At 47.8% G+C, this 24,525-nt stretch overlaps 1 protein-coding gene across 5 annotated transcripts in view; it reads left to right on the forward strand.

Moving 5' to 3' along the window:
* The window catches only part of mtmr4 (myotubularin related protein 4), a 127,467-nt gene that overhangs the window by 44,169 nt on the left and 58,773 nt on the right, over window positions 1-24,525 (forward strand). For all 5 annotated transcript variants that reach the window (XM_065023961.1, XM_065023960.1, XM_065023963.1 and 2 more), the window contains exons 3-4: window positions 8,722-8,811; window positions 21,559-21,675. In XM_065023961.1, coding sequence (XP_064880033.1) covers window positions 8,722-8,811; window positions 21,559-21,675 — 207 coding nt within the window. The remainder of the gene's footprint in view (window positions 1-8,721; window positions 8,812-21,558; window positions 21,676-24,525) is intronic.

A 24,525-nucleotide genomic window follows, 5' to 3' on the forward strand; every position in this document is an offset into this window, starting at 1 on the left:
CTGTGGTAGCGTTTGGCTCTCTGTGGTAGCGTTTGGCTCACTGTGGTAGCGTTTCGCTCTCTGTGGTAGCGTTTCGCTCTCTGTGGTAGCGTTTCCCTCTCTGTGGTAGCGTTTCCCTCTCTGTAGCGTTTCCTCTCTGTGGGTTTCCTCTCTGTGGTAGCGTTTCCTCTCTGTGGTAGCGTTTGGCTCTCTGTGGTAGCGTTTGGTTCTCTGTGGTAGCGTTTGGCTCTCTGTGGTAGCGTTTCCCTCTGTGGTAGCGTTTCGCTCTCTGTGGTAGCGTTTCGCTCTCTGTGGTAGCGTTTGGCTCACTGTGGTAGCGTTTCGCTCTCTGTGGTAGCGTTTCGCTCTCTGTGGTAGCGTTTCCCTCTCTGTGGTAGCGTTTCCTTCTCTGTGGTAGCATTTCCCTCTCTGTGGTAGCGTTTGGTTCTCTGTGGTAGCGTTTGGCTCTCTGTGGTAGCGTTTTTGTGGTAGCTCTCTGTGGTAGCGCTCTCTGTGGTAGCGTTTCGCTCTCTGTGGTAGCGTTTCGCTCTCTGTGGTAGCGTTTCCCTCTCTGTGGTAGCTCTCTGTGGTAGCGTTTCCTCTCTGTGGTAGCGTTTCCTCTCTGTGGTAGCGTTTGGCTCTCTGTGGTAGCGTTTCCCTCTCTGTGGTAGCGTTTCCCTCTCTGTGGTAGCGTTTCCCTCTCTGTGGTAGCGTTTCGCTCTCTGTGGTAGCGTTTCCCTCTCTGTGGTAGCGTTTCCCTCTCTGTGGTAGCGTTTCCCTCTCTGTGGTAGCGTTTCCCTCTCTGTGGTAGCGTTTGGCTCTCTGTGGTAGCGTTTCCCTCTCTGTGGTAGCTCTCTGTGGTAGCGTTTCCCTCTCTGTGGTAGCGTTTCGCTCTCTGTGGTAGCGTTTCCTCTCTGTGGTAGCGTTTCCCTCTCTGTGGTAGCGTTTGGCTCTCTGTGGCTCTCTGTGGTAGCGTTTCCCTCTCTGTGGTAGCGCTCTCTGTGGTAGCGTTTCGCTCTCTGTGTAGCGTTTCCCTCTCTGTGGTAGCGTTTGGCTCTCTGTGGTAGCGTTTCGCTCTCTGTGGTAGCGTTTGGCTCTCTGTGGTAGCGTTTGGCTCTCTGTGGTAGCGTTTGGCTCTCTGTGGTAGCGTTTGGCTCACTGTGGTAGCGTTTCCATCTCTGTGGTAGCGTTTGGCTCTCTGTGGTAGCGTTTGGCTCTCTGTGGTAGCGTTTGGCTCTCTGTGGTAGCGTTTCCCTCTCTGTGGTAGCGTTTCCCTCTCTGTGGTAGCGTTTCGCTCTCTGTGGTAGCGTTTCGCTCTCTGTGGTAGCGTTTCCCTCTCTGTGGTAGCGTTTCGCTCTCTGTGGTAGCGTTTCGCTCTCTGTGGTAGCGTTTCCCTCTCTGTGGTAGCGTTTTGCTCTCTGTGGTAGCGTTTTGCTCTCTGTGGTAGCGTTTGGCTCTCTGTGGTAGCGTTTCCCTCTCTGTGGTAGCGTTTCCATCTCTGTGGTAGCGTTTCCCTCTCTGTGGTAGCGTTTCCCTCTCTGTGGTAGCGTTTCGCTCTCTGTGGTAGCGTTTGGCTCTCTGTGGTAGCGTTTCCCTCTCTGTGGTAGCGTTTCCCTCTCTGTGGTAGCGTTTCCCTCTCTGTGGTAGCGTTTCCCTCTCTGTGGTAGCGTTTCCCTCTCTGTGGTAGCGTTTCCCTCTCTGTGGTAGCGTTTGGCTCTCTGTGGTAGCGTTTCCCACTCTGTGGTAGCGTTTCGCTCTCTGTGGTAGCGTTTGGCTCTCTGTGGTAGCGTTTCCCTCTCTGTGGTAGCGTTTCCCTCACTGTGGTAGCGTTTCCCTCACTGTGGTAGCGTTTCCCTCACTGTGGTAGCGTTTCCCTCTCTGTGGTAGCGTTTCCCTCACTGTGGTAGCGTTTCCCTCACTGTGGTAGCCTATGCGAATGACGCGCCTTTTTCCCAATTTTTTTAAATGCACACTAAACATGTTGGATTACGTAATGAAAAAAGAGGGGACTGCAGAATTGTATTATGTAGCATTGATGCAATGACCCTGTCGGGTCTGATCGAGGCGCGGCTCTGTTATGAGTTTATAGTGCAGTATTAATGGGACGGGAGCCCGCGCCAGCCGCTGCTTGCTGGCCCATTTACCCGCGAAAGTACACTGTATGCTGGGAAGACTGACAAGGGGAGTGCTGAGCAGAGCAGGAATCCTACGTCACTACGTCCAGCTACTAAACGTGGCCAACTCATCCACCACAGAGTGAGTTGTGCAGGAAGAAGATAAGAAATGAACAGCTAGACTGCTGTATTATCCCCTTCCTGCCTGTGTTTTGTCCGTGTTGGCTGGTTCATACCCCCTCCTTGAGCCTGGCATTACATCTCTGTGAGAGGGTGCTGTGTAGCCATTCCTTATACAGTAATTTATAGCTCTGGTCTGGCACTTCTCCGTGTAGTGAGTGGTAGAGAGAATGCTTCCAGGTGACTACCTCATGAAGCTGGTTGAGAGAATGCCAAGTGTGTGCAAAGCTGTCAAGGCAAAGGGTGGCTACTTTGAATAATCACAACTATAAAATCTGTTTTGATTTGTTTAGACTTGTACTGTATGTCAGCATTCCAGTTTAACATAATGGCCACACTTCATCTGCTGCACCCCACCTCTCTGACCCATCACCCCGTACCATCACCCCACATCTCTGACCCATCACCCCACCTCTCTGACCCATCACCCCACCTCTCTGTACCATCACCCCACCTCTCTGACCCATCACCCCGTACCATCACCCCACATCTCTGTACCATCACCTCACCTCTCTGACCCATCACCTCACCTCTCTGACCCATCACCCCGTACCATCACCCCACCTCTCTGACCCATCACCCCACCTCTCTGACCCATCACCCCACCTCTCTGACCCATCACCTCACATCTCTGACCCATCACCCCGTACCATCACCCCACCTCTCTGACCCATCACCCCATCTCTCTGACCCATCACCCCGTACCATCACCCCACCTCTCTGACCCATCACCTCACATCTCTGACCCATCACCCCGTACCATCACCCCACATCTCTGTACCATCACCCCACCTCTCTGACCCATCACCTTACCTCTCTGACCCATCACCCCGTACCATCACCCCACCTCTCTGACCCATCACCCCGTACCATCACCCCACCTCTCTGACCCATCACCCCACCTCTCTGACCCATCACCCCACCTCTCTGACCCATCACCCCACCTCTCTGACCCATCACCTCACATCTCTGACCCATCACCCCGTACCATCACCCCACATCTCTGTACCATCACCCCGTACCATCACCCCACATCTCTGTACCACCACCCCACCTCTCTGACCCATCACCCCGTACCATCACCCCACATCTCTGTACCATCACCCCACCTCTCTGACCCATCACCCCGTACCATCACCCCACATCTCTGTACCATCACCCCACCTCTCTGACCCATCACCCCACATCTCTGAACCATCACCCCACATCTCTGTACCATCACCTCACATCTCTGTACCATTACCCCACCTCTCTGACCCATCACCCCGTACCATCACCCCACATCTCTGTACCATCACCCCACATCCCTGACCCATCACCTCACCTCTCTGACCCATCACCCCGTACCATCACCCCACATCTCTGTACCATCACCCCACATCCCTGACCCATCACCTCACCTCTCTGACCCATCACCCCGTACCACCACCCCACATCCCTGACCCATCACCTCACCTCTCTGTACCATCACCCCGTACCATCACCCCACCTCTCTGACCCATCACCCCACATCTCTGACCCATCACCCCACATCTCTGACCCATCACCCCACATCTCTGTACCATCACCCCACATCCCTGACCCATCACCTCACCTCTCTGACCCATCACCCCACCTCTCTGACCCATCACCCCACCTCTCTGACCCATCACCTCACCTCTCTGACCCATCACCCCACATCTCTGTACCATCACCCCGTACCATCACCCCACATCTCTGACCCATCACCTCACCTCTCTGACCCATCACCCCACCTCTCTGACCCATCACCTCACCTCTCTGTCCCATCACCCCACATCTCTGTACCATCACCCCGTACCATCACCCCACATCTCTGACCCATCACCCCACATCCCTGACCCATCACCTCACATCTCTGACCCATCACCCCACATCTCTGACCCATCACCCCACATCTCTGACCCATCACCCCGTACCATCACCCCACCTCTCTGACCCATCACCCCACATCCCTGACCCATCACCTCACATCTCTGACCCATCACCCCACATCTCTGACCCATCACCCCACCTCTCTGACCCATCACCCCACATCTCTGACCCATCACCCCACATCTCTGACCCATCACCCCACCTCTCTGACCCATCACCCCACATCTCTGACCCATCACCCCACATCTCTGACCCATCACCCCACATCTCTGTACCATCACCCCGTACCATCACCCCACATCTCTGTACCATCACCTCACATCTCTGTACCATCACCTCACATCTCTGTACCATCACCTCACTTCTCTGTACCATCACCTCACATCTCTGTACCATCACCTCACATCTCTGTACCCTCACCCCACATCTCTGACCCATCACCCCGTACCATCACCCCACATCTCTGTACCATCACCCTACATCTCTGTACCATCACCTCACATCTCTGTACCATCACCTCACATCTCTGACCCATCACCCCACATCTCTGTACCATCACCCCGTACCATCACCCCACATCTCTGACCCATCACCCCACATCTCTGTACCATCACCCCACATCTCTGACCCATCACGCCACATCTCTGACCCATCACCCCACATCTCTGACCCATCACGCCACATCTCTGACCCATCACCCCACATCTCTGTACCATCACCCCACATCTCTGACCCATCACCCCACATCTCTGTACCATCACCTCACATCTCTGTACCATCACCCCACCTCTCTGTACCATCACCCCACCTCTCTGTACCATCACCCCACATCTCTGTACCATCACCCCACATCTCTGAACCATCACCCCACATCTCTGTACCATCACCCCACATCCCTGTACCATCTGTAACCCAAAGCCAAGAGAGGACGCCTGCATGAAAAAACATCTGGGGGGGGGGCTTGTCACTTTCACACGGCTGACAATAATGTAGGCTTCGTGGGCACGTATCAGGTGACGAAGCACAATGACTGTACTGCCATTTTGATTCTTGTCTGATATGAATCACCATGCAGCACAATGAGTAAAGATCCTCGTGTTGATGTGTCTGGTCTGGCTGTGGTGCAGACTGTACAGAGGGTCCTCTCGTCTCGTCCCCAGTGTGTCTGAGCCGAGGCAGAGGTGGATAGATGGATGGAGGTAGGCGGGCACCTGAGACAGCTGGAATAGAGGGAGGAGGGAGAGATTAATGACGAGAGGATTATATCCTCCTGCTGCTCCCACAGTTTTTCCCTCTGTGGATTTTCAGAGACAAGTCCCCTGATTTTTTTTTTTTTAGCCCTCAGAAAGAACCGACGATGGCGTTAAATAGAGTCTGATATTTTCCAATAATTGAACGTTGCATCTCATCATATTTGCATGATGATCTATTATCTGTCACTGTAGCAAACTGGTTTGCTCTCGCGGATCCCCCCCCCTCTCAGACCTTTTTACGAGAGTGTTCAGGTAAACGTTTTAATCAGTGATACATTGTAACCACGGCAACCAACAACCAATGGCCCAGGACCAGGAAGTGTTTGCATGCAACAGTATAATCTACCAAACCTGAATGATTTGTAAAATGACTAGATAGACGAGGAGGGGTAATCCAATTGATGGAAATTGATAGTAAAATATAGTTCAATGCCATTGTTTTTTTTTCTTCGCGTAGCTACACCCCTAGTCACCTTTTTTAGAAAAACAAATGCTAACCTTCTTTGTTTTTTTTGTTGTAAAAAATAAAATAAAAAATAATTTGTTATGAAGAACTTGAGGATCACGATCCTCATTCTTCTCATGCGCTAACATCTTCATTGATGAAGGGCTAGACCAGCTTCCCTGTTAGGTGGTACCAGCTTCCCCGTTAGGTGAAGGGCTAGACCAGCTTCCCTGTTAGGTGGTACCAGCTTCCCTGTTAGGGGGTACCAGCTTCCCCGTTAGGGGGTACCAGCTTCCCTGTTAGGGGGTACCAGCTTCCCCGTTTGGTGGTACCAGCTTCCCTGTTAGGTGGTACCAGCTTCCCCGTTAGGTGAAGGGCTAGACCAGCTTCCCTGTTAGGTGGTACCAGCTTCCCTGTTAGGTGAAGGGCTAGACCAGCTTCCCTGTTAGGTGGTACCAGCTTCCCTGTTAGGTGACCTGCTGGGTGTGTTGGTGGTACCAGCTTCCCTGTTAGGTGACCTGCTGGATGTGTTTGGGGTACCAGCTTCCCTGTTAGGTGACCTGCTGGGTGTGTTGGTGGTACCAGCTTCCCTGTTAGGTGACCTGCTGGGTGTGTTGGTGGTACCAGCTTCCCTGTTAGGTTACCTGCTGGGTGTGTTGGTGGTACCAGCTTCCCTGTTAGGTGACCTGCTGGGTGTGTTGGTGGTGTACTGACCGTAGCCCAGCAGTGACCAATCCCGTCCTTCATTCCTCTGTTTGCTGAAGCCTGTGTATCACCCTGCGTCAAAGATTGCTGGCACTGTGCTGAGTAAATGTTTGACATTCGACCGTAACACAGTTCCCGAAGCCTGTTGTAAACTGAGGGAAAAGATATTGGTGCTTTATTGCCAAATTTCGTAACCGAACAATAACCCTTCCTGTAATTCTATAATATATATTATTATTATCTTCTATGACCCAGAACAGGGAAGACATTATATTTTGAGGGGTCATATATGGGCTTGAAAGATATTGCCTGGCCTGCACCCACACCACATCTCTCCTCCTGTTGTCTGCCAATTCACCCTCCACCACTACCACATTGCATCGCAAATGGTCCCCTACTACCTCTTTAGTGCACTACTTTCTATGGGACCTGGTCTAAAGTAGTGCACCAAAAAGGGAACAGGGTCCCATTTGGGACTTGGGAGTCCATCTGATGCGGAGGTCTTTCACCTAATTTATTATCCGAGGTCGATCACTGTCAATGTTTCATCTGCTACATGACGCCTGTGGACGCGCTTCCTCCGCTGAGATGGCAGATTACCATACAGATGCTTGCTGGCGTAGGCTCTGGATAGAGACTCCTGTGAGGGGAGTTAGTTGGGGGGGGGGGGCTTTATTGACCTTTTCCTGAGTGAGCGACGGTTTTGATTGAAGCCTCTGTTCTAGTGCTTTCTGTTTTGATCTGGTAAAGTGGCGCTGTTTTGATCTGGTAAAGTGGTGCTGTTTTGACCTGGTAAAGTGGTGCTGTTTTGATCTGGTAAAGTGGTGCTGTTTTGACCTGGTAAAGTGGTGCTGTTTTGACCTGGTAAAGTGGTGCTGTTTTGATCTGGTAAAGTGGTGCTGTTTTGACCTGGTAAAGTGGTGCTGTTTTGATCTGGTAAAGTGGTGCTGTTTTGACCTGGTAAAGTGGTGCTGTTTTGACCTGGTAAAGTGGTGCTGTTTTGATCTGGTAAAGTGGTGCTGTTTTGATCTGGTAAAGTGGTGCTGTTTTGATCTGGTAAAGTGGTGCTGTTTTGACCTGGTAAAGTGGTGCTGTTTTGATCTGGTAAAGTGGTGCTGTTTTGATCTGGTAAAGTGGTGCTGTTTTGACCTGGTAAAGTGGTGCTGTTTTGATCTGGTAAAGTGGTGCTGTTTTGACCTGGTAAAGTGGTGCTGTTTTGACCTGGTAAAGTGGTGCTGTTTTGATCTGGTAAAGTGGTGCTGTTTTGACCTGGTAAAGTGGTGCTGTTTTGATCTGGTAAAGTGGTGCTGTTTTGACCTGGTAAAGTGGTGCTGTTTTGATCTGGTAAAGTGGTGCTGTTTTGACCTGGTAAAGTGGTGCTGTTTTGACCTGGTAAAGTGGTGCTGTTTTGACCTGGTAAAGTGGTGCTGTTTTGACCTGGTAAAGTGGTGCTGTTTTGATCTGGTAAAGTGGTGCTGTTTTGACCTGGTAAAGTGGTGCTGTTTTGACCTGGTAAAGTGGTGCTGTTTTTTGATCTGGTAAAGTGGTGCTGTACTGTTTTTTGATCTGGTAAAGTGGTGCTGTACTGTTTTTTGATCTGGTAAAGTGGTGCTGTACTGTTTTTTGATCTGGTAAAGTGGTGCTGTACTGTTTTTTGATCTGGTAAAGTGGTGCTGTACTGTTTTGACCTGGTAAAGTGGTGCTGTACTGTTTTGACCTGGTAAAGTGGTGCTGTACTGTTTTGACCTGGTAAAGTGGTGCTGTACTGTTTTGACCTGGTAAAGTGGTGCTGTACTGTTTTGACCTGGTAAAGTGGTGCTGTACTGTTTGACCTGGTAAAGTGGTGCTGTGTTTGATCTGTGGTGCTGTACTGTTTTGACCTGGTAAAGTGGTGCTGTACTGTTTTGACCTGGTAAAGTGGTGCTGTACTGTTTTGACCTGGTAAAGTGGTGCTGTACTGTTTTGACCTGGTAAAGTGGTGCTGTGTTTGATCTGGTAAAGTGGTGCTGTACTGTTTTGACCTGGTAAAGTGGTGCTGTACTGTTTTGACCTGGTAAAGTGGTGCTGTTCTGTTTTGACCTGGTAAAGTGGTGCTGTACTGTTTTTGTTACTATGGGAATGTGTGCTGACGTGTCACCTGCTTGTCTTCCAGGGTGAAGAGGGACCACCCAGTCTGGAGTACATCCAAGCCAAGGACCTGTTCCCCCCGAAGGAGCTGGTCAGTGAGGACGACAACCTGCAGGTGGGTGGCTTGGAACACACACACCAGGTAGAGTAGACAAAGCCCACACACTAGGATTGTTCTCATCTCTACAGTAAGTTATTTCTCTCTATGGGAATCTGCTGTGCGTGAGATGAGGCTGTTGTTCTGTAGAAACTCCGCTAGCTCATACTGTAGGTTCTGAAATACCAAGTCCTATAGGGAAGGGTTGTAAGTACACTAACTAACACTGTTCTCAGTTCTCAGTATTCATGCTTGTTCTAGAGTGTGTGTGTGTGTGTGTGTGTGTGTGTGTGTGTGTGTGTGGTCTTCATACTTACAACTCACAAATGTTTTTTACATTTTATTTATTTAACAAGGCAAGTCAGTTAAGAACAATTTTTATTTATTTACAATGTCGGCCTACACCCTGGCCAGACACTGGGCGTCGCCCTATGGGACTCCCAATCACAGCTGGGTGTGATACAGCCTGGATTCGAACCAGGGTGTCTGTAGTGACTCCTCTAGCACTGAGATGGAGTGCCTTAGCCCACTGAGCCACTCAAGAGCCCCTACCGATGCCGATCTTTTTTTATTTATTTTTATTTTTGTGTGTATATTTTATTTATTTATTATTATTATTATTATTATAAAAATATATATATATATTTTTTTTTTAATTAACCAGAACAATTCTAATCAGGTCAAATTCAAGAAAATGTTCAACCAGATTGGCAACGTAAATGGAAATCATCTAACCTCATCCTCAGAGCAGTGATCCACAGTTACCCAGGGTTACCACGCAGGAGAAAGGGCTTTTAGAACTCAGTCAATTAGACCGGGTGTGGATTAGGCTAGGCAGGTGGCCGTGACATGGCTGGGTCTGGCTGGGTGAGAGACGGCTAGCTGCGGTGGCAGTGGGCCAAGTCTATGAGCTCATCTGTAATCCTGTTTGAAATTAGTAGACCGCATTGTAGAGTAACTCCCTGGAGAACTGGAAGCGAGGCTACTATTGTTAAGTTGGTACTGCAGGAAAAAGGTGTCTGGGCTCAACACGTAATCAGGAAAGGGGGGATACCTAGTCAGTTATCCAACTGAAATGTGTCTTCTGCATTTAAGCCAACCCCTCTGAATCAAGAGCGGTGCAGAGGGCTGCCTTAATCGCTATCCACGTCTTCGGCAACCCGGGGAACAGGGGTTTAACTGCTTTGCTCTGGTGATTCGATCCAACAACCTTTTGGTTACTGGCCCAATGCTCTAACCACTAGACTACCTGCAGACCAGGGATAGGGTAGAGTAGAGGATCAAATCCAACATTTATAAAATGTTTTATTTTTTATTTTATTTAACCATTTTATAAACAAGGCAAGTCAGTTAGGAAACAAATTCTTATTTATAATGACGGCCTAACCCGGTCAAACCCGGACAACCGCCCTGTGGGACTCCCAATCACGGCCGGTTGTGTGATACGGCCTGGATTCGAACCAGGGTGTCTGTAGTGACGCCTCTAGCACTGAGATGCAGTGCCTTTAGACCGCTGGGCCACTCAGGAACATTTATATGAAGATGGTAAAAGGAGGGTTGGGCCACTTTAATAATGGGAATTGATGTAAAATATACAGTGGGGCAAAAAAGTATTTAGTCAGCCACCAATTGTGCAAGTTCTCCCACTTAAAAAGATGAGAGAGGCCTGTAATTTTCATCACAGGTACACTTCAACTATGACAGACAAAATGAGAGAAAAAAAATCCAGAAAATCACATTGTAGGATTTTTAATGAATTTATTTGCAAATTATGGTGGAAAATAAGTATTTGGTCACCTACAAACAAGCAAGATTTCTGGCTCTCACAGACCTGTAACTTCTTCTTTAAGAGACTCCTCTGTCCTCTACTCGGTACTTGTATTAATGGCACCTGTTTGAACTTGTTATCAGTATAAAAGACACCTGTCCACAACCTCAAACAGTCACACTCCAAACTCCACTATGGCCAAGACCAAAGAGCTGTCAAAGGACACCAGAAACAAAATTTCTTGCACAATTGGGTGGCTGACTAAATACTTTTTTTGCCCCACTGTATATATTGCTGTCATCCATCCTGGTCCTGACCACAGATTTACCTTTTGAAATAGGTAACAGGTAATTGGATGCTGCCTAACACGGCTTCAAAACACACAATGAGTACGTTTATAAAATTTAAAAAAGAAATCCACACTAATAATATTTAACTGATTTATGGCAGTAGGCAGATTATACAATAGTCATGTGAACACCTTTACTCTGCTTATCTGAGTCAGAGTAAGGTCAAAAATCGAATTTAAGTATACGCCGATTTTTATTTTATTTTTTACTTTTTGAATTATTAGGACACATAAACACCTTTAATCGGCGTTCCAGCGGTGTATTTGACCTGCGCCGGGAACCAGCCGAGAGCCTCCCTCTTTATGCGCGAGTGAAGTGAGTTCGGAAACAACTGAATGGAGGAGTAGTTTTTGTCTGAACTCAGAATCAAAATATGCTTCCCAACAATAACATGGTCGCTGTGGTGGAATGTTTTTTTGTTGTTTTGATTTGCGTTTTATCAGAGTGCCATCAGGTCAGATGTGTTCATGTAAAACAGGATTTATTAGGGAAATCGTTCTTTTTGCAAAGAATGTCAACATTCTTTTTAAATCAAACTATTATATTAATCTCACTATCCACAATCACGTAATTGTGTGCATGTAAATCATTTGTTGGATAATGTGAGATTTTTCCAATTTAAGCTTCTAGCATTGCTCGTGTTAAGCGCAATGACTGTGCATGCTAGTTGTTCCAGTAGACTTCGTCATTGCGCTATTAGCATTGGCTCTTAAAAATGTCCTTAAACTTCCTTCAAACGGCACATTTATTTCACCTTTTATTTAACCAGGGAGGCCAGTTGAGAACAAGTTGTCATGTACAACTGCGACCTGGCCAAGATAAAGCAAAGCAGTGCAACACAAACAACAACACAGAGTTACACGTGGGATAAACAAACGTACCGTCAATAACACAATAGAAAAGTCTATATACAGGGAGTAGAAAAACATCCTTAAATGACTAGTGCAATAAAACAATTGATTTATTCATATACAGTACCAGTCAAAAGTTTGGGGTTCACCTACTCATTCAAGGGTTTTTTTCTACATGATTCCATATGTGTTATTTCATAGTTTTGATGTCTTCACTATTATTCTATAATGTAGAAAATAGCAAAAATAGCAAAAAAATAAAAAAACTTTTGACTTGTACTGTGTATCTCTCTGGAAAAATACTGTGAAAATGATGACATCCCCTTTTAGTGCAAGAGCTGAATGACTGCCTGAAATTTCAGCCTGTTTTTGGTGTGTTGGAATTTTGGCCTGTCTGGTGACATCACCAGCCGGTGAATTAGTTACTAGACCAATAACAAAGAGTTCTCGACCTCTTTGCCAATAATGGCTGGTTTTCAGTTTTCCCCTTTCCTACTGAGACCACTATCGGACAGTCCTTAACAAAATTGTTGTGAAATGGCTCATTGCTGAGAATTTTTTTCTTATTTTTGACCAATTTTTTAAATTATTTTTTTAAACAATCATAGTAAAATACTTGAATTGTTAACTAGAAATGATTTGCTATCGATAAAAAATGGCTTGCCATAATGTAGAAATATAAAAATGTGAACTTTTTATGCTTGTTTTTTTTAAATTGAACCTTTATTTAAGTCAGTTAAGAACAAATTCTTATTTTCAATGATGGCCTAGGAACAGTGGGTTAACTGCCTTGTTCAGGGGCAGAACGACAAATTTGTACCTTGTCAGCTCGGGGGTTTGAACTTGCAACCTTCCAGTTACTAGTCCAACGCTCTAACCACTAGGCTACCCTGCCGCCCCGTTGTCTTATGCTGTCTGATATATTTTTACTATATTTGATTCACTTATTTTATACAATTTTGTGTTTTACTAAAACCTGATATTTCATTCAGGCATATTTTTTAAATTATTTTTGTGGGATCCTATACTGTAAGAAGATCGGGGAGTGGTGGTTTCCTAGCGACCACCTTGGGAGTCCTTTACTTCTGGTACTCCTTCCACAACAGACAGACATTAGACTTTTAATACTTCTTTCTGCTGAGCAATCTCCAGTCAACCAGATCTGGTTTTCTCCCTAGATGTTCATTTCCTTACAGGGACCTACAGAGGCACTGTAATCAAGTCATTCATGTCATTATTGCTATCAAGAGACTCCTCCTACTTTTTTAAATTTTTTAAATGTGTGCATCATTTGATTGTTCTCAATTGTTAGGTCAGCCTCAGGGAACCTCGTCCATTCTAGAGTGTTTTTAAAAAAAACAACACATTCTAACATGTTATTATTCATGTCACATATGATATGAGAAAGAAAAAAGAAGCATTTTAATCCATCAGCATTTTAATGATGCTCTCTTGTTTCACCTTGAAATGATATGACCTCTTTTGACTACTTCTGAGTCTCTTTTTTTTTTTGTATATTTTTTTGTATAGAATGCCGTAGAATTAAACAATCACTCTTCTTCGATGGTGTCATAACACGCAGCATTACCGACCGTCATAAAAAGCACGGTACTGTATAATTTGAAGTGTTCTCAAGCTGCTCGCTCACTGTAAAAGTCCCAGTTATTTATTCTGTCATTTCTCTGTTAATGACCGGTCTTTATTCTTTATGTGACTCTGATCTGTCTGGATGCCTAGTCACTTTGTCCTGGTTTTATATACATACGGTATCTAACTCAAGTACCTCTGCTCATTGGTACTCCCTCTATATAGCTCCACATTGATCTGGTACTTCCTGTATATAGCTCCACATTGATCTGGTACTTCCTGTATATAGCTCCACATTGATCTGGTACTTCCTGTATATAGCTCCACATTGATCTGGTACTTCCTGTATATAGCTCCACATTGATCTGGTACTTCCTGTATATAGCTCCACATTGATCTGGTACTTCCTGTATATAGCTCCACAGTGATCTGGTACTGGTACTCCCTGTATATAGCTCCACATTGATCTGGTACTTCCTGTATATAGCTCCACAGTGATTTGGTACTTCCTGTTTATAACTCCATTCTTGTGTGTGGTATTTTATGGGGCGGCAGGTAGCCTAGTGGTTAGAGTTTTGGGCTAGTAACCGAAAGGTTGCTAGAACGAATCCCCGAGCTGAACGAGGTAAAAACCTGTCATGCTGCACCTGAACAAGACAGTTAACCCACTGTTCCTAGGCCATCATTATAAACAAGAATTTGTTCTTAACTGACTTGCCTAGTTAAATAAAGGTAAAGGTTAGTTACTATTTTTATATTTTAAATTCTGCATTGTTGGGAAAAGTTTGTAAGCAATCTTTTCGCTGTAAAATCTACTACACTGGTTGTATTTGGCGCATAGGATAAATAAATTGTGATTTTTTTAAAAGTGTTTCTTCTAGAGGCCTCCCCGCCTCGGCCCTGAGCAGAAACAACCCTCACCCTAGCCACTAGTTACTAGTGGAGATCTGAGAGGATTGGAAAGGCCTCTGCATCCCAATGTACCCTATTCCCAAATGTAGTGCACTACTTTCTATGGGCCCTGGTCAAAACTAGTGCACTACATAGGAAATAGGGTGCCAATTTGGGACTTTGCCTATTGTCTGGTTAAAGGAAGTCTCCGGGCTCTCGCCTGTCTTGCTGACTTTGATCCTGTCTTTGATTGGCTCCTGCATGGCAGCACAAACCTCTCTTGTTGGAGCTGTAGCCCATGAAAAATGCATGTTCTCTAGGGGTATGGCATTCCCTTCCAACCTGCTGCAATCTACTCAGAGTGATGCACTGTAGCTTCTAATAGACAAGGAGCGTCCAGCTATAGAATGGATTAATACTTTTACTGCTCTGTGGTGCTGTGGGACTGTCTAACTGTTCTGTGGTGCTGTGGGACTGTCTAACTGTTCTGTGGTGCTGTGGGACTGTCTAACTGTTCTGTGGTGCTGTGGGACTGTCTTAACTGCTCTGTGGTGCTGTGGGACTGTCTAACTGTTCTGTGGTGCTGTGGGACTGTCTTAACTGCTCTGTGGTGCTGTGGGACTGTCTAACTGTTCTGTGGTGCTGTGGGACTGGCTAACTGTTCTGTGGTGCTGTGGGACTGTCTAACTGTTCTGTGGTGCTGTGGGACTGTCTAACTGTTCTGTGGTGCTGTGGGACTGTCTTAACTGCTCTGTGGTGCTGTGGGACTGGCTTAACTGCTCCGTGGTGCTGTGGGACTGGCTTAACTGCTCTGTGGGACTGTCTTAACTGCTCTGTGGTGCTGTGGGACTGTCTAACTGCTCTGTGGGACTGTCTAACTGCTCCGTGGTGCTGTGGGACTGTCTTAACTGCTCTGTGGTGCTGTGGGACTGTCTTAACTGCTCTGTGGTGCTGTGGGACTGTCTTAACTGCTCTGTGGGACTGTCTTAACTGCTCTGTGGGACTGTCTTAACTGCTCTGTGGTGCTGTGGGGCTGTCTTAACTGCTCTGTGATTGGTTGAGAAATTGGATGTGTGACCGTGTGTCATCCAATATTGCCTGTAGATAGGCAGACACAGGGAGACCGACTGAGAGGGTGACAAATAGACTTCCTGATGAAGTGGTTTTTATGAGCCGTTTGGGTCCGTCTGCCACGCGCTGTTCCAAGTGTGTGTCTGCCACGCGCTGTTCCAAGTGTGTCTGCCTCCCCACAGCTGTTCCAAGTGTGTGTCTGCCTCCCCACAGCTGTTCCAAGTGTGTGTCTGTCTCCCCACAGCTGTTCCAAGTGTGTGTCTGTCTCCCCACAGCTGTTCCAAGTGTGTCTGTCTCCCCACAGCTGTTCCAAGTGTGTCTGTCTCCCCACAGCTGTTCCAAGTGTGTCTGTCTCCCCACAGCTGTTCCAAGTGTGTCTGTCTCCCCACAGCTGTTCCAAGTGTGTCTGTCTCCCCACAGCTGTTCCAAGTGTGTCTGCCTCCCCACAGCTGTTCCAAGTGTGTGTCTGCCTCCCCACAGCTGTTCCAAGTGTGTGTCTGCCTCCCCACAGCTGTTCCAAGTGTGTGTATGTCTCCCCACAGCTGTTCCAAGTGTGTGTCTGTCTCCCCACAGCTGTTCCAAGTGTGTGTCTGCCTCCCCACAGCTGTTCCAAGTGTGTGTCTGCCTCCCCACAGCTGTTCCAAGTGTGTGTCTGCCTCCCCACAGCTGTTCCAAGTGTGTGTCTGTCTCCCCACAGCTGTTCCAAGTGTGTCTGCCTCCCCACAGCTGTTCCAAGTGTGTCTGCCTCCCCACAGCTGTTCCAAGTGTGTCTGCCTCCCCACAGCTGTTCCAAGTGTGTCTGCCTCCCCACAGCTGTTCCACAAGAGGATCCTCGTACCCGTTTTGTTTTATTCAAGTCAACCTCCCTCCTTTTTAGGCATCGGTTTAGTCGCTCCCTCTCTCGCTTATCACTCCCTCTGTCCTCCTCGTCTCTTGCCCCCCCCCTCTTTCCCTCTCTCTTTGTCTCTGTACCATTTCAGACAGTCATTCCCATGATAGTACCACACTGCCAACTGATGTCTTTAAAGGCACAGGCAGAGGAGTAGGATTGCCGGCTGTAATTTGCAAACCGATTCTACAGCCCCATTAACTGGGGCTTACTGCAAGCTAATTAGACACCCCCCCTGTCTAGACTCAGCGACAGTATTGTCACATTTGGAAAGTATTCAGACCCCTTGACTTTTTCCACATTTTATTACGTAACAGCCTTATTCTAAAATGGATTAATTCAATGAAAAATCCTCATCAATCCACAGATGATATCCCATAATGACGAAATAAAACCAGATTTTAAGAAATGTTTGCAAATGTATTAAAAATTAAAAACAAACATATTTTATTTACATAATTATTCAGACCGTTTGCTCTGACACTCAAAATTGAGCTCAGTTGCATCTTGTTTTCATTGATCACCCTTGAGATGATGATTGGACTCCTGTGGTAAATTCAATTGATTGGAAATGATTTGGAAAGGCAACACACCTGTCTATATTAGGCCCCACAGTTGACAGTGCATGTCAGAGCAAAAACCAAGCCATGAGGCCGAAGGAATTGTCCGTAGAGGTCCGAGACAGAAATGTGTCGAAGCACAGATCTGGGGAAGGATACCAAAAAAATTCTGCAGCATTGAAGGTCCCCAAGAACACAGTGGTCTCCATCATTCTTAAATGGAAGAAGTTTGAAACCACCAAGACTCTTCCTTGAGCTGGCTGCCCGACCAAACTGAGCATTCGGGGGAGAAGGGCCTTGGTCAGGGAGATGACCAAGAACCCGATGGTCACTCTGACAGAGCTCCAGAGTTGCTCTGTGGAGATGGGAGAACCTTCCAGAAGGACAACCATCTATGCAGCACTCCACCTATCAGGCCTTTATGGTAGAGTGGCCAGACAGAAGCCACTCCTCAGTAAAAGGCACATGACAGCCAGCTTGATGTTTGCCAAAAGGCACCTAAAGTCTCTCAGATCATGAGAAACGAGATTCTCTGGTCTGACGAAACGAACATTGAACTTTTTGGCCTGAATGCCAAGTGGCACATCTGTGGGAAACCTGTCACCATCCCTACAGTGAAGCATGGTGGTGGTGGCATCATCATTATGTGGGGATGTTTGTCAGGATTGAGGGAAAGATGAACGGAGCAAATGAGAGAGATCCTTGATGAAAACCTGCTCAGGACCTCAGACAGGGCAACGGTTTTACCTTCCAACAGGACAACGACCCTAAGCACACAGCCAAGACGATGTAGGAGTGGCTTCGTGACTTGTCTCTGAATTTCCTTGAGTGACCCAGCCAGAGCCCAGTCTTAAACCACATTGAACATATCTGGAGTGAGCTGAAAACAGACCTGAAAACAGCTGTGCAGGTCTGCTGAGAAACTCCCCAAATACAGGTGTGCCAAGCTTGTAGCGTCATATTCAAGAAGACTCAAGGCTGTAATTCCTACCGAAGGTGATTCAACAAAGAAAAGGAAAAGGGTCTGAATACCTATGTGATTAAATAAAAAAAATAGCTAAAAATTAAAAACTTTTTTTTTTTTACATTTGTCATTATGCAGTCTGTGTAGATTGACGAGGGGGGGCGGGGGGCGGACGATGTAATCCTTTTTAGACTAAAAATGTAACGTAAAAAAAATGTGGAAAAAGTACGATCTGAACGCACTGTATATAAAATAAATGATACACAGTAACACTGTATATAAAATACATGATACACAGTAACACTGTATATAAAATACATGATACACAGTAACACTGTATATAAAATACATAATACACAGTAACACTGTATATAAAATACATAATACACAGTAACACTGTATATAATACACAGTAACACTGTATATAAAATACATAATACACAGTAATATCACGTTTTTGATTCCACTGGGGCTTTTAACGCCATCACGGCCTCTATTCAATCCGAAGCCTGCAAAAATAAATGGGGAGGGGGGTGACATCATCTCTCCTTCCTGTGACCCATTTCTCCGATCATTCATTTCATCAGAGAGAACGGGAGCTTGTGAGAATCCGAATAAATAGATTATGAAATAACAGTGTTTTTTTTCTTTCTCTTCTCCAGTGCAGACACACGTAGTATTTATCTTGTCCCCAGGCCCAGTCACGTGCTCCTGCTGCTCAGTCGGTTTCTGTACTGTACACTCTTAGGCTACAGCTTTCCCAGCCCTGCGTTGGCTAATGATGTTGTCTCAAGTGTACCTGCTCTTCAGACATCTCCCCTGCGTGCTGTGTATTTTCAAACTCTAAATAAAAGTAGGATTGACTCGGCACATTCTGGCTGTAATGAGGCAATGCGGTATTGTGTGTCTCTAGGCAACAACATTAACAGTGTTTTGATGCGTGTGTGTAAAATAGAATCATTATAATTGAGGTGTTGTAGAGTCTCTCTCTCTTCTAATGAATTCTCACAGCATAACAACAATAAACCACGTTTCCCTCGTCAAGAAGGTCCCGGCGCACGGCGTCACAAATACTTATAAGTATATATATATATATATATATATATAAGTATTGGTTAGAGATGTTCTTCAATTCACACACACACACACACTCACACACACACACACTGACACACACACACACACACACTGACACACACACACACACACTGACACACACACACTGAAAACACACACACACACACACACACACACTGAAACACACACACACACACACACACTGAAACACACACACTGACACACACACACACACACACACACACACACACTGAAACACACACACACACACACACTGAAACACACACACACACACACACTGAAGCACACACTGAAACACACACAGTAATAAAGCGTCTCCCACTTTGCTTTCCAGACCTAATAGTGACACCGGCGAACAAGACCAGAGCTTTGTTCCAGCCGGAGGAAGATGTGACCTCTAAGATGTGACCTCTAAGATGTGACCTCTACCCGTGATGTCATTTAGACGTCACTCTGTAAAACCTCCCTCACACCTCACAGATGTTCCTCAGCTGACGCCTCTCTCCACTTTAATAAAAACACGAACAGAGGCATAATTTGTCACCGTCACTATTAAATCATTCTCAGTAAAATGACTAAATGTTGACTTGAGGGAAGAGTTCAAGCTAATATTTTTTTTTGGGGGAAGTAAGACGTTCTTAATGGGTTTCCTGTTTTAGAACAGGGTTTCTCTAACTCTGTCCCCCCACCAACACTAGGGTAGTTTTTTGACCTAGCACTACACAGCTGAAACGAATAATCCATGTTTTTTTGATGATGAGTTGGATATTTGAATGTAGAGCTGAAACAGGGTGGTAAAGAACCCATTAAAACAGGGTCTGGGGAAATCCTGTTTTTAGACGACGTGAGCCATCAATTTGGAGTTTGGGCACAGTCCACTTCCCTTGTTCAGTCCCCCCCCACCCCCGATCCCTCTCCACTTCCCTTGTTCAGTCCCCCACCCCGATCCCTCTCCACTTCCCTTGTTCAGTCCCCCCCACCCCGATCCCTCTCCACTTCCCTTGTTCAGTCAGTCCCCCCCAGTCCCCCCCGATCCCTCTCCACTTCCCTTGTTCAGTCCCCCCCCCCCCGATCCCTCTCCACCTGGTTGGGTTTATAAGCAGCTAAATGGCTGCTTCTGAAGGAAATGAAGAATGTGTTCTATTATATCGTGACGGTAACCAATTATCTTAATGCGTGGTTCTGGTCCCTCCCTCGAGTCTCGATTCGCACCATATTCCCTAAATAGTGCACTACTTTTGACCAGAGCCCTTAATGGGGGAATAGGTTACGGTTTAGGATGAATCTCTGGGGAATCTGGGCTGAGGGCTGGGTCTAGGGGACTAATACAATGGCCACATAGCTGGAATGTTAATAGAAGGTTTGAGAGCCATCACACAGACACACAGACACACACACACACACACACAGACAGACAGACAGACAGACACACACCCTTCAACTTCCCTGCTATCCTGTTTAGCCTGTCGGCCTGCTCAGTCAGGCTCAAAGACCAACCCCGCGTGCTATCCTCTCTCACAGAGGTCGTTTTATGCTAGTACGGCTATGTGCTAATTGGGACTGCCGCAAGCACTCTTTTTATTTTCCACCAACTGTCCCCATGTTCCAACCTCCTAGTGCACAGTTCTGGAAGGGTACGCCAGCCAGGGAGCGGCGTAGTGTCTGGCCACTGGGTAGAGGCTTTCTGTTTGTAGTGGGGTATTACATCCCTAGGGATCTCTCTCGTTCTCTCGCTCTCTCGCTCTCTCTCCCTCCTCCCTCGCTCGCTCTCTCTCCCCTCACTCTCTCTCTCCCCTCTCACTCTCCCCTCTCACACTCTCTCCCCTCTCTTATCCATGTGGTCCTCTTTACCATTAGAAATATAATCTAGTCATTCTATTTCTATGCTGTTTTTAACCAAAGCAGAGCTCCATGGTAACCATTGTCCAGTCAAGCTGTAAGGTTGTATATGTAAGTGTATATAGCTGTAAGTGTATATAGCTAAGCAGCGCAGTTTGTGGTCTCTCTTCAGAAGACTAAATCCATCTTAGATCATAACAGGTCCTCCAGAAACAGCCCTGGAAACACACTGGGCGTGTCATTGTACTGTATTTTAATGTTGCTTGATTCCTGTTGGAGACGAGTGTGTTTCTGTAAGAGATCGGTTGTCCACTGGTCTCTATTTTATTTTGTTCTGGTTTGATGTGTGTGTGGCTGTTCACCCCTGACAGAGTACACTAGGAGAGAGGACACTAGGAGAGAGGACACTAGGAGAGAGGACACTAGGAGAGAGTACACTAGGAGAGAGTACACTAGGAGAGAGTACACTAGGAGAGAGGACACTAGGAGAGAGGACACTAGGAGAGAGGACACTAGGAGAGAGGACACTAGGAGAGAGGACACTAGGACACTAGGAGAGAGGACACTAGGAGAGAGGACACTAGGAGAGAGGACACTAGGAGAGAGGACACTAGGAGAGAGGACACTAGGAGAGAGGACACTAGGAGAGAGTACACTAGGAGAGAGGACACTAGGAGAGAGGACAGACAGACGGAGACGAGGACAGACAGAGGACACTGCAGTGTTTTAATGTTGTGTTGGCGTTTTTGTTTCCTGATTTTATTTATTTTTTAATTTTGTATTTTTGTATTTTTTTTCTCCTGTTTGTCCTTATCACAACGTTGATCTGGTGTTGTCTTTTTAACGTTGCGTTGTTGTAGTCTTAACCTTTTGTAATGACGTTTGCGTCCCCTCCAGGTGCCGTTCCCAGCTCTTCAGGGGGAAGGGGTGGAGTACCTGGGCCGAGCCGACGACGCCGTCATCGCCATCTCTAACTACAGGCTCCACATCAAGTTCAAGGACTCCGTCATCAATGTAAGACATGATGCACACGCAGCCTGCTTCCTAATGGCCCCCCCTAGCCTCCTCACCCCCTGGTGCTTGGTCCTCCTCTAGCCTCCTCACCCCCTGGTGCTTGGTCCTCCTCTAGCCTCCTCATCCCCTGGTGCTTGGTCCTCCTCTAGCCTCCTCATCCCCTGGTGCTTTACCTCCTCTAGCCTCCTCATCCCCTGGTGCTTGGTCCTCCTCTAGCCTCCTCACCCCCTGGTGCTTGGTCCCCCTCCTCACCCCCTGGTGCTTGGTCCCCCTCCTCACCCCCTGGTGCTTGGTCCCCCTCCTCACTCCCTGGTGCTTGGTCACCCTCCTCACCCCCTGGTGCTTGGTCCCCCTCCTCACCCCTGGTGCTTGGTCCCCTCCTCACCCCCTGGTGCTTGGTCCCCCTCCTCACCCCCTGGTGTTTGGTCCCCCTCCTCACCCCTGGTGCTTGGTCCTCCTCTAGCCTCCTCACCCCTGGTGCTTGGTCCTCCTCTAGCCTCCTCACCCCTGGTGCTTGGTCCTCCTCTCACCCCCTGGTGCTTGGTCCTCCTCCTCACCCCTGGTGCTTGGTCCTCCTCCTCACCCCCTGGTGCTTGGTCCTCCTCCTCACCCCCTGGTGCTTGGTCCTCCTCCTCACCCCTGGTGCTTGGTCCCCTCCTCACCCCCTGGTGCTTGGTCCGCCTCCTCACCCCCTGGTGCTTGGTCCTCCTCCTCCTCATCCCCCTGGTGCTTGGTCCTCCTCTAGCCTCCTCACCCCCTGGTGCTTGGTCCTCCTCTCACCCCCTGGTGCTTGGTCCTCCTCTAGCCTCCTCACCCCCTGGTGCTTGGTTCTCCTCCTCACCCCCTGGTGCTTGGTCCGCCTCCTCACCCCCTGGTGCTTGGTCCTCCTCTAGCCTCCTCACCCCTGGTGCTTGGTCCTCCTCTAGCCTCCTCACCCCCTGGTGCTTGGTCCCCGTCCTCACCCCCTGGTGCTTGGTCCCCCTCCTCACCCCCTGGTGCTTGGTCCTCCTCCTCACCCCCTGGTGCTTGGTCCTCCTCTAGCCTCCTCCCCTGGTGCTTGGTCCTCCTCCTCATCCCCTGGTGCTTGGTCCTCCTCCTCATCCCCTGGTGCTTGGTCCTCCTCTCACCCCCTGGTGCTTGGTCCTCCTCCTCATCCCCCTGGTGCTTGGTCCTCCTCCTCATCCCCCTGGTGCTTGGTCCTCCTCCTCATCCCCTGGTGCTTGGTCCTCCTCCTCATCCCCTGGTGCTTGGTCCCCCTCCTCACCCCCTGGTGCTTGGTCCTCCTCCTCACCCCCTGGTGCTTGGTCCTCCTCCTCACCCCCTGGTGCTTGGTCCTCCTCCTCACCCCCTGGTGCTTGGTCCCCCTCCTCACCCCCTGGTGCTTGGTCCCCCTCCTCACCCCCTGGTGCTTGGTCCCCCTCCTCACCCCCTGGTGCTTGGTCCCCCTCCTCACCCCCTGGTGCTTGGTCCCCCTCCTCACCCCCTGGTGCTTGGTCCCCCTCCTCACTCCCTGGTGAGGAGTCCTCACCCCTGGTGCTTGGTCCCCCTCCTCACCCCCTGGTGCTTGGTCCCCCTCCTCAGCCCCTTGTGCTTGGCAGTGCGCTGGTCACCACAGAGAGCGATGCATTGAGCAGTGTCTCTGATCTCACCAGCCAGGACTGTTTTGACGTGGCCTCTGGGGTTTTAGGGAGCCGGTGCCAATGATTCCTTACTTGCATAGACACACACACACACACACACACACACACACACACACACGTCCCCTCCTACTGACATCAGCCCCTGCTGTAATACAAACAGGCTAGTTGTTTTCATTCAGTGACCTGGCAGAGCGATTCCTCCTCCCTCTCCTCTCTCTCCCCAACTCCAGTCAGCTTGCAGAGGCCTTGTAGCAGGACTCACATAGGTCTGCACTGTCAGAGTTTATGCTGCCTTCATATCAAAATGTTGAATTCCCTGGGGTTTTTTCTCCCCTTTTTACTGTCTGTTTGCTCTGTTTGTTGAAAAGTATTCTGGGTAATATGTAGGGTTTAGCAACATTTCTAGTAGTAAACGTTAAGTAACATTTCTGAAAAGTGGCACGCCGTACAGTAGGATTGGCATTCTGCTGATGTTTTCTCTGTCTATAGCCAGGATTAAGCAACATTTCAAAGAAGAGACATGAAGGATTGGCTTTTGACAGTGCAAGCAGGGTCCTGCACTGAACCTAGTCAGAGGCACAGATGAACTGTAGTAACCGTTAGTAACCGTTAGCCAACCAGCTCGCTCCCCTAAGCCACCTCCTTCTAATCGCTCTGTTCTCACCCTTTGAGCCCATTGAGGTTATTTCCATTCTCTCCTATTCTCTTCTCTCCTTCTCTCCTTCTCTTCTCTCTTCTCTCCTTTTCTTCTCTCTTCTCTCCTCTCCTTTTCTTCTCTTCTCTCCTTCTCTTCTCTCTTCTCTCCTTCTCTCCTTTTCTTCTCTCTTCTCTCCTCTTCTCTTCTCTCCTCTCCTTCTCTTCTCTTCTCTCCTTTTCTTCTCTTCTCTCCTTTTCTTCTCTTCTCTCCTTTTCTTCTCTTCTCTCCTTTTCTTCTCTTCTCTCCTCTTCTCTTCTCTCCTTCTCTTCTCTTCTCTCCTTTTCTTCTCTTCTCTCCTTTTCTTCTCTTCTCTCCTTTTCTTCTCTTCTCTCCTTTTCTTCTCTTCTCTCCTTTTCTTCTCTTCTCTCCTTCTCTCCTCTTTTCTCCTTCTCTTCTCTTCTCTCCTCTTCTCTCCTCTTTTCTCCTTCTCTTGGTTGTGGTTCTACCTTGTGATTTTTTTTTTCTTTCTCTGCTTCAGTTTATTATCTTCCATCTTTAGCTCACTGTCTTGAT

This window comes from Oncorhynchus nerka, linkage group LG10 (genome assembly GCF_034236695.1).
Source record: "Oncorhynchus nerka isolate Pitt River linkage group LG10, Oner_Uvic_2.0, whole genome shotgun sequence".
Classification (NCBI taxonomy): domain Eukaryota; kingdom Metazoa; phylum Chordata; class Actinopteri; order Salmoniformes; family Salmonidae; genus Oncorhynchus; species Oncorhynchus nerka.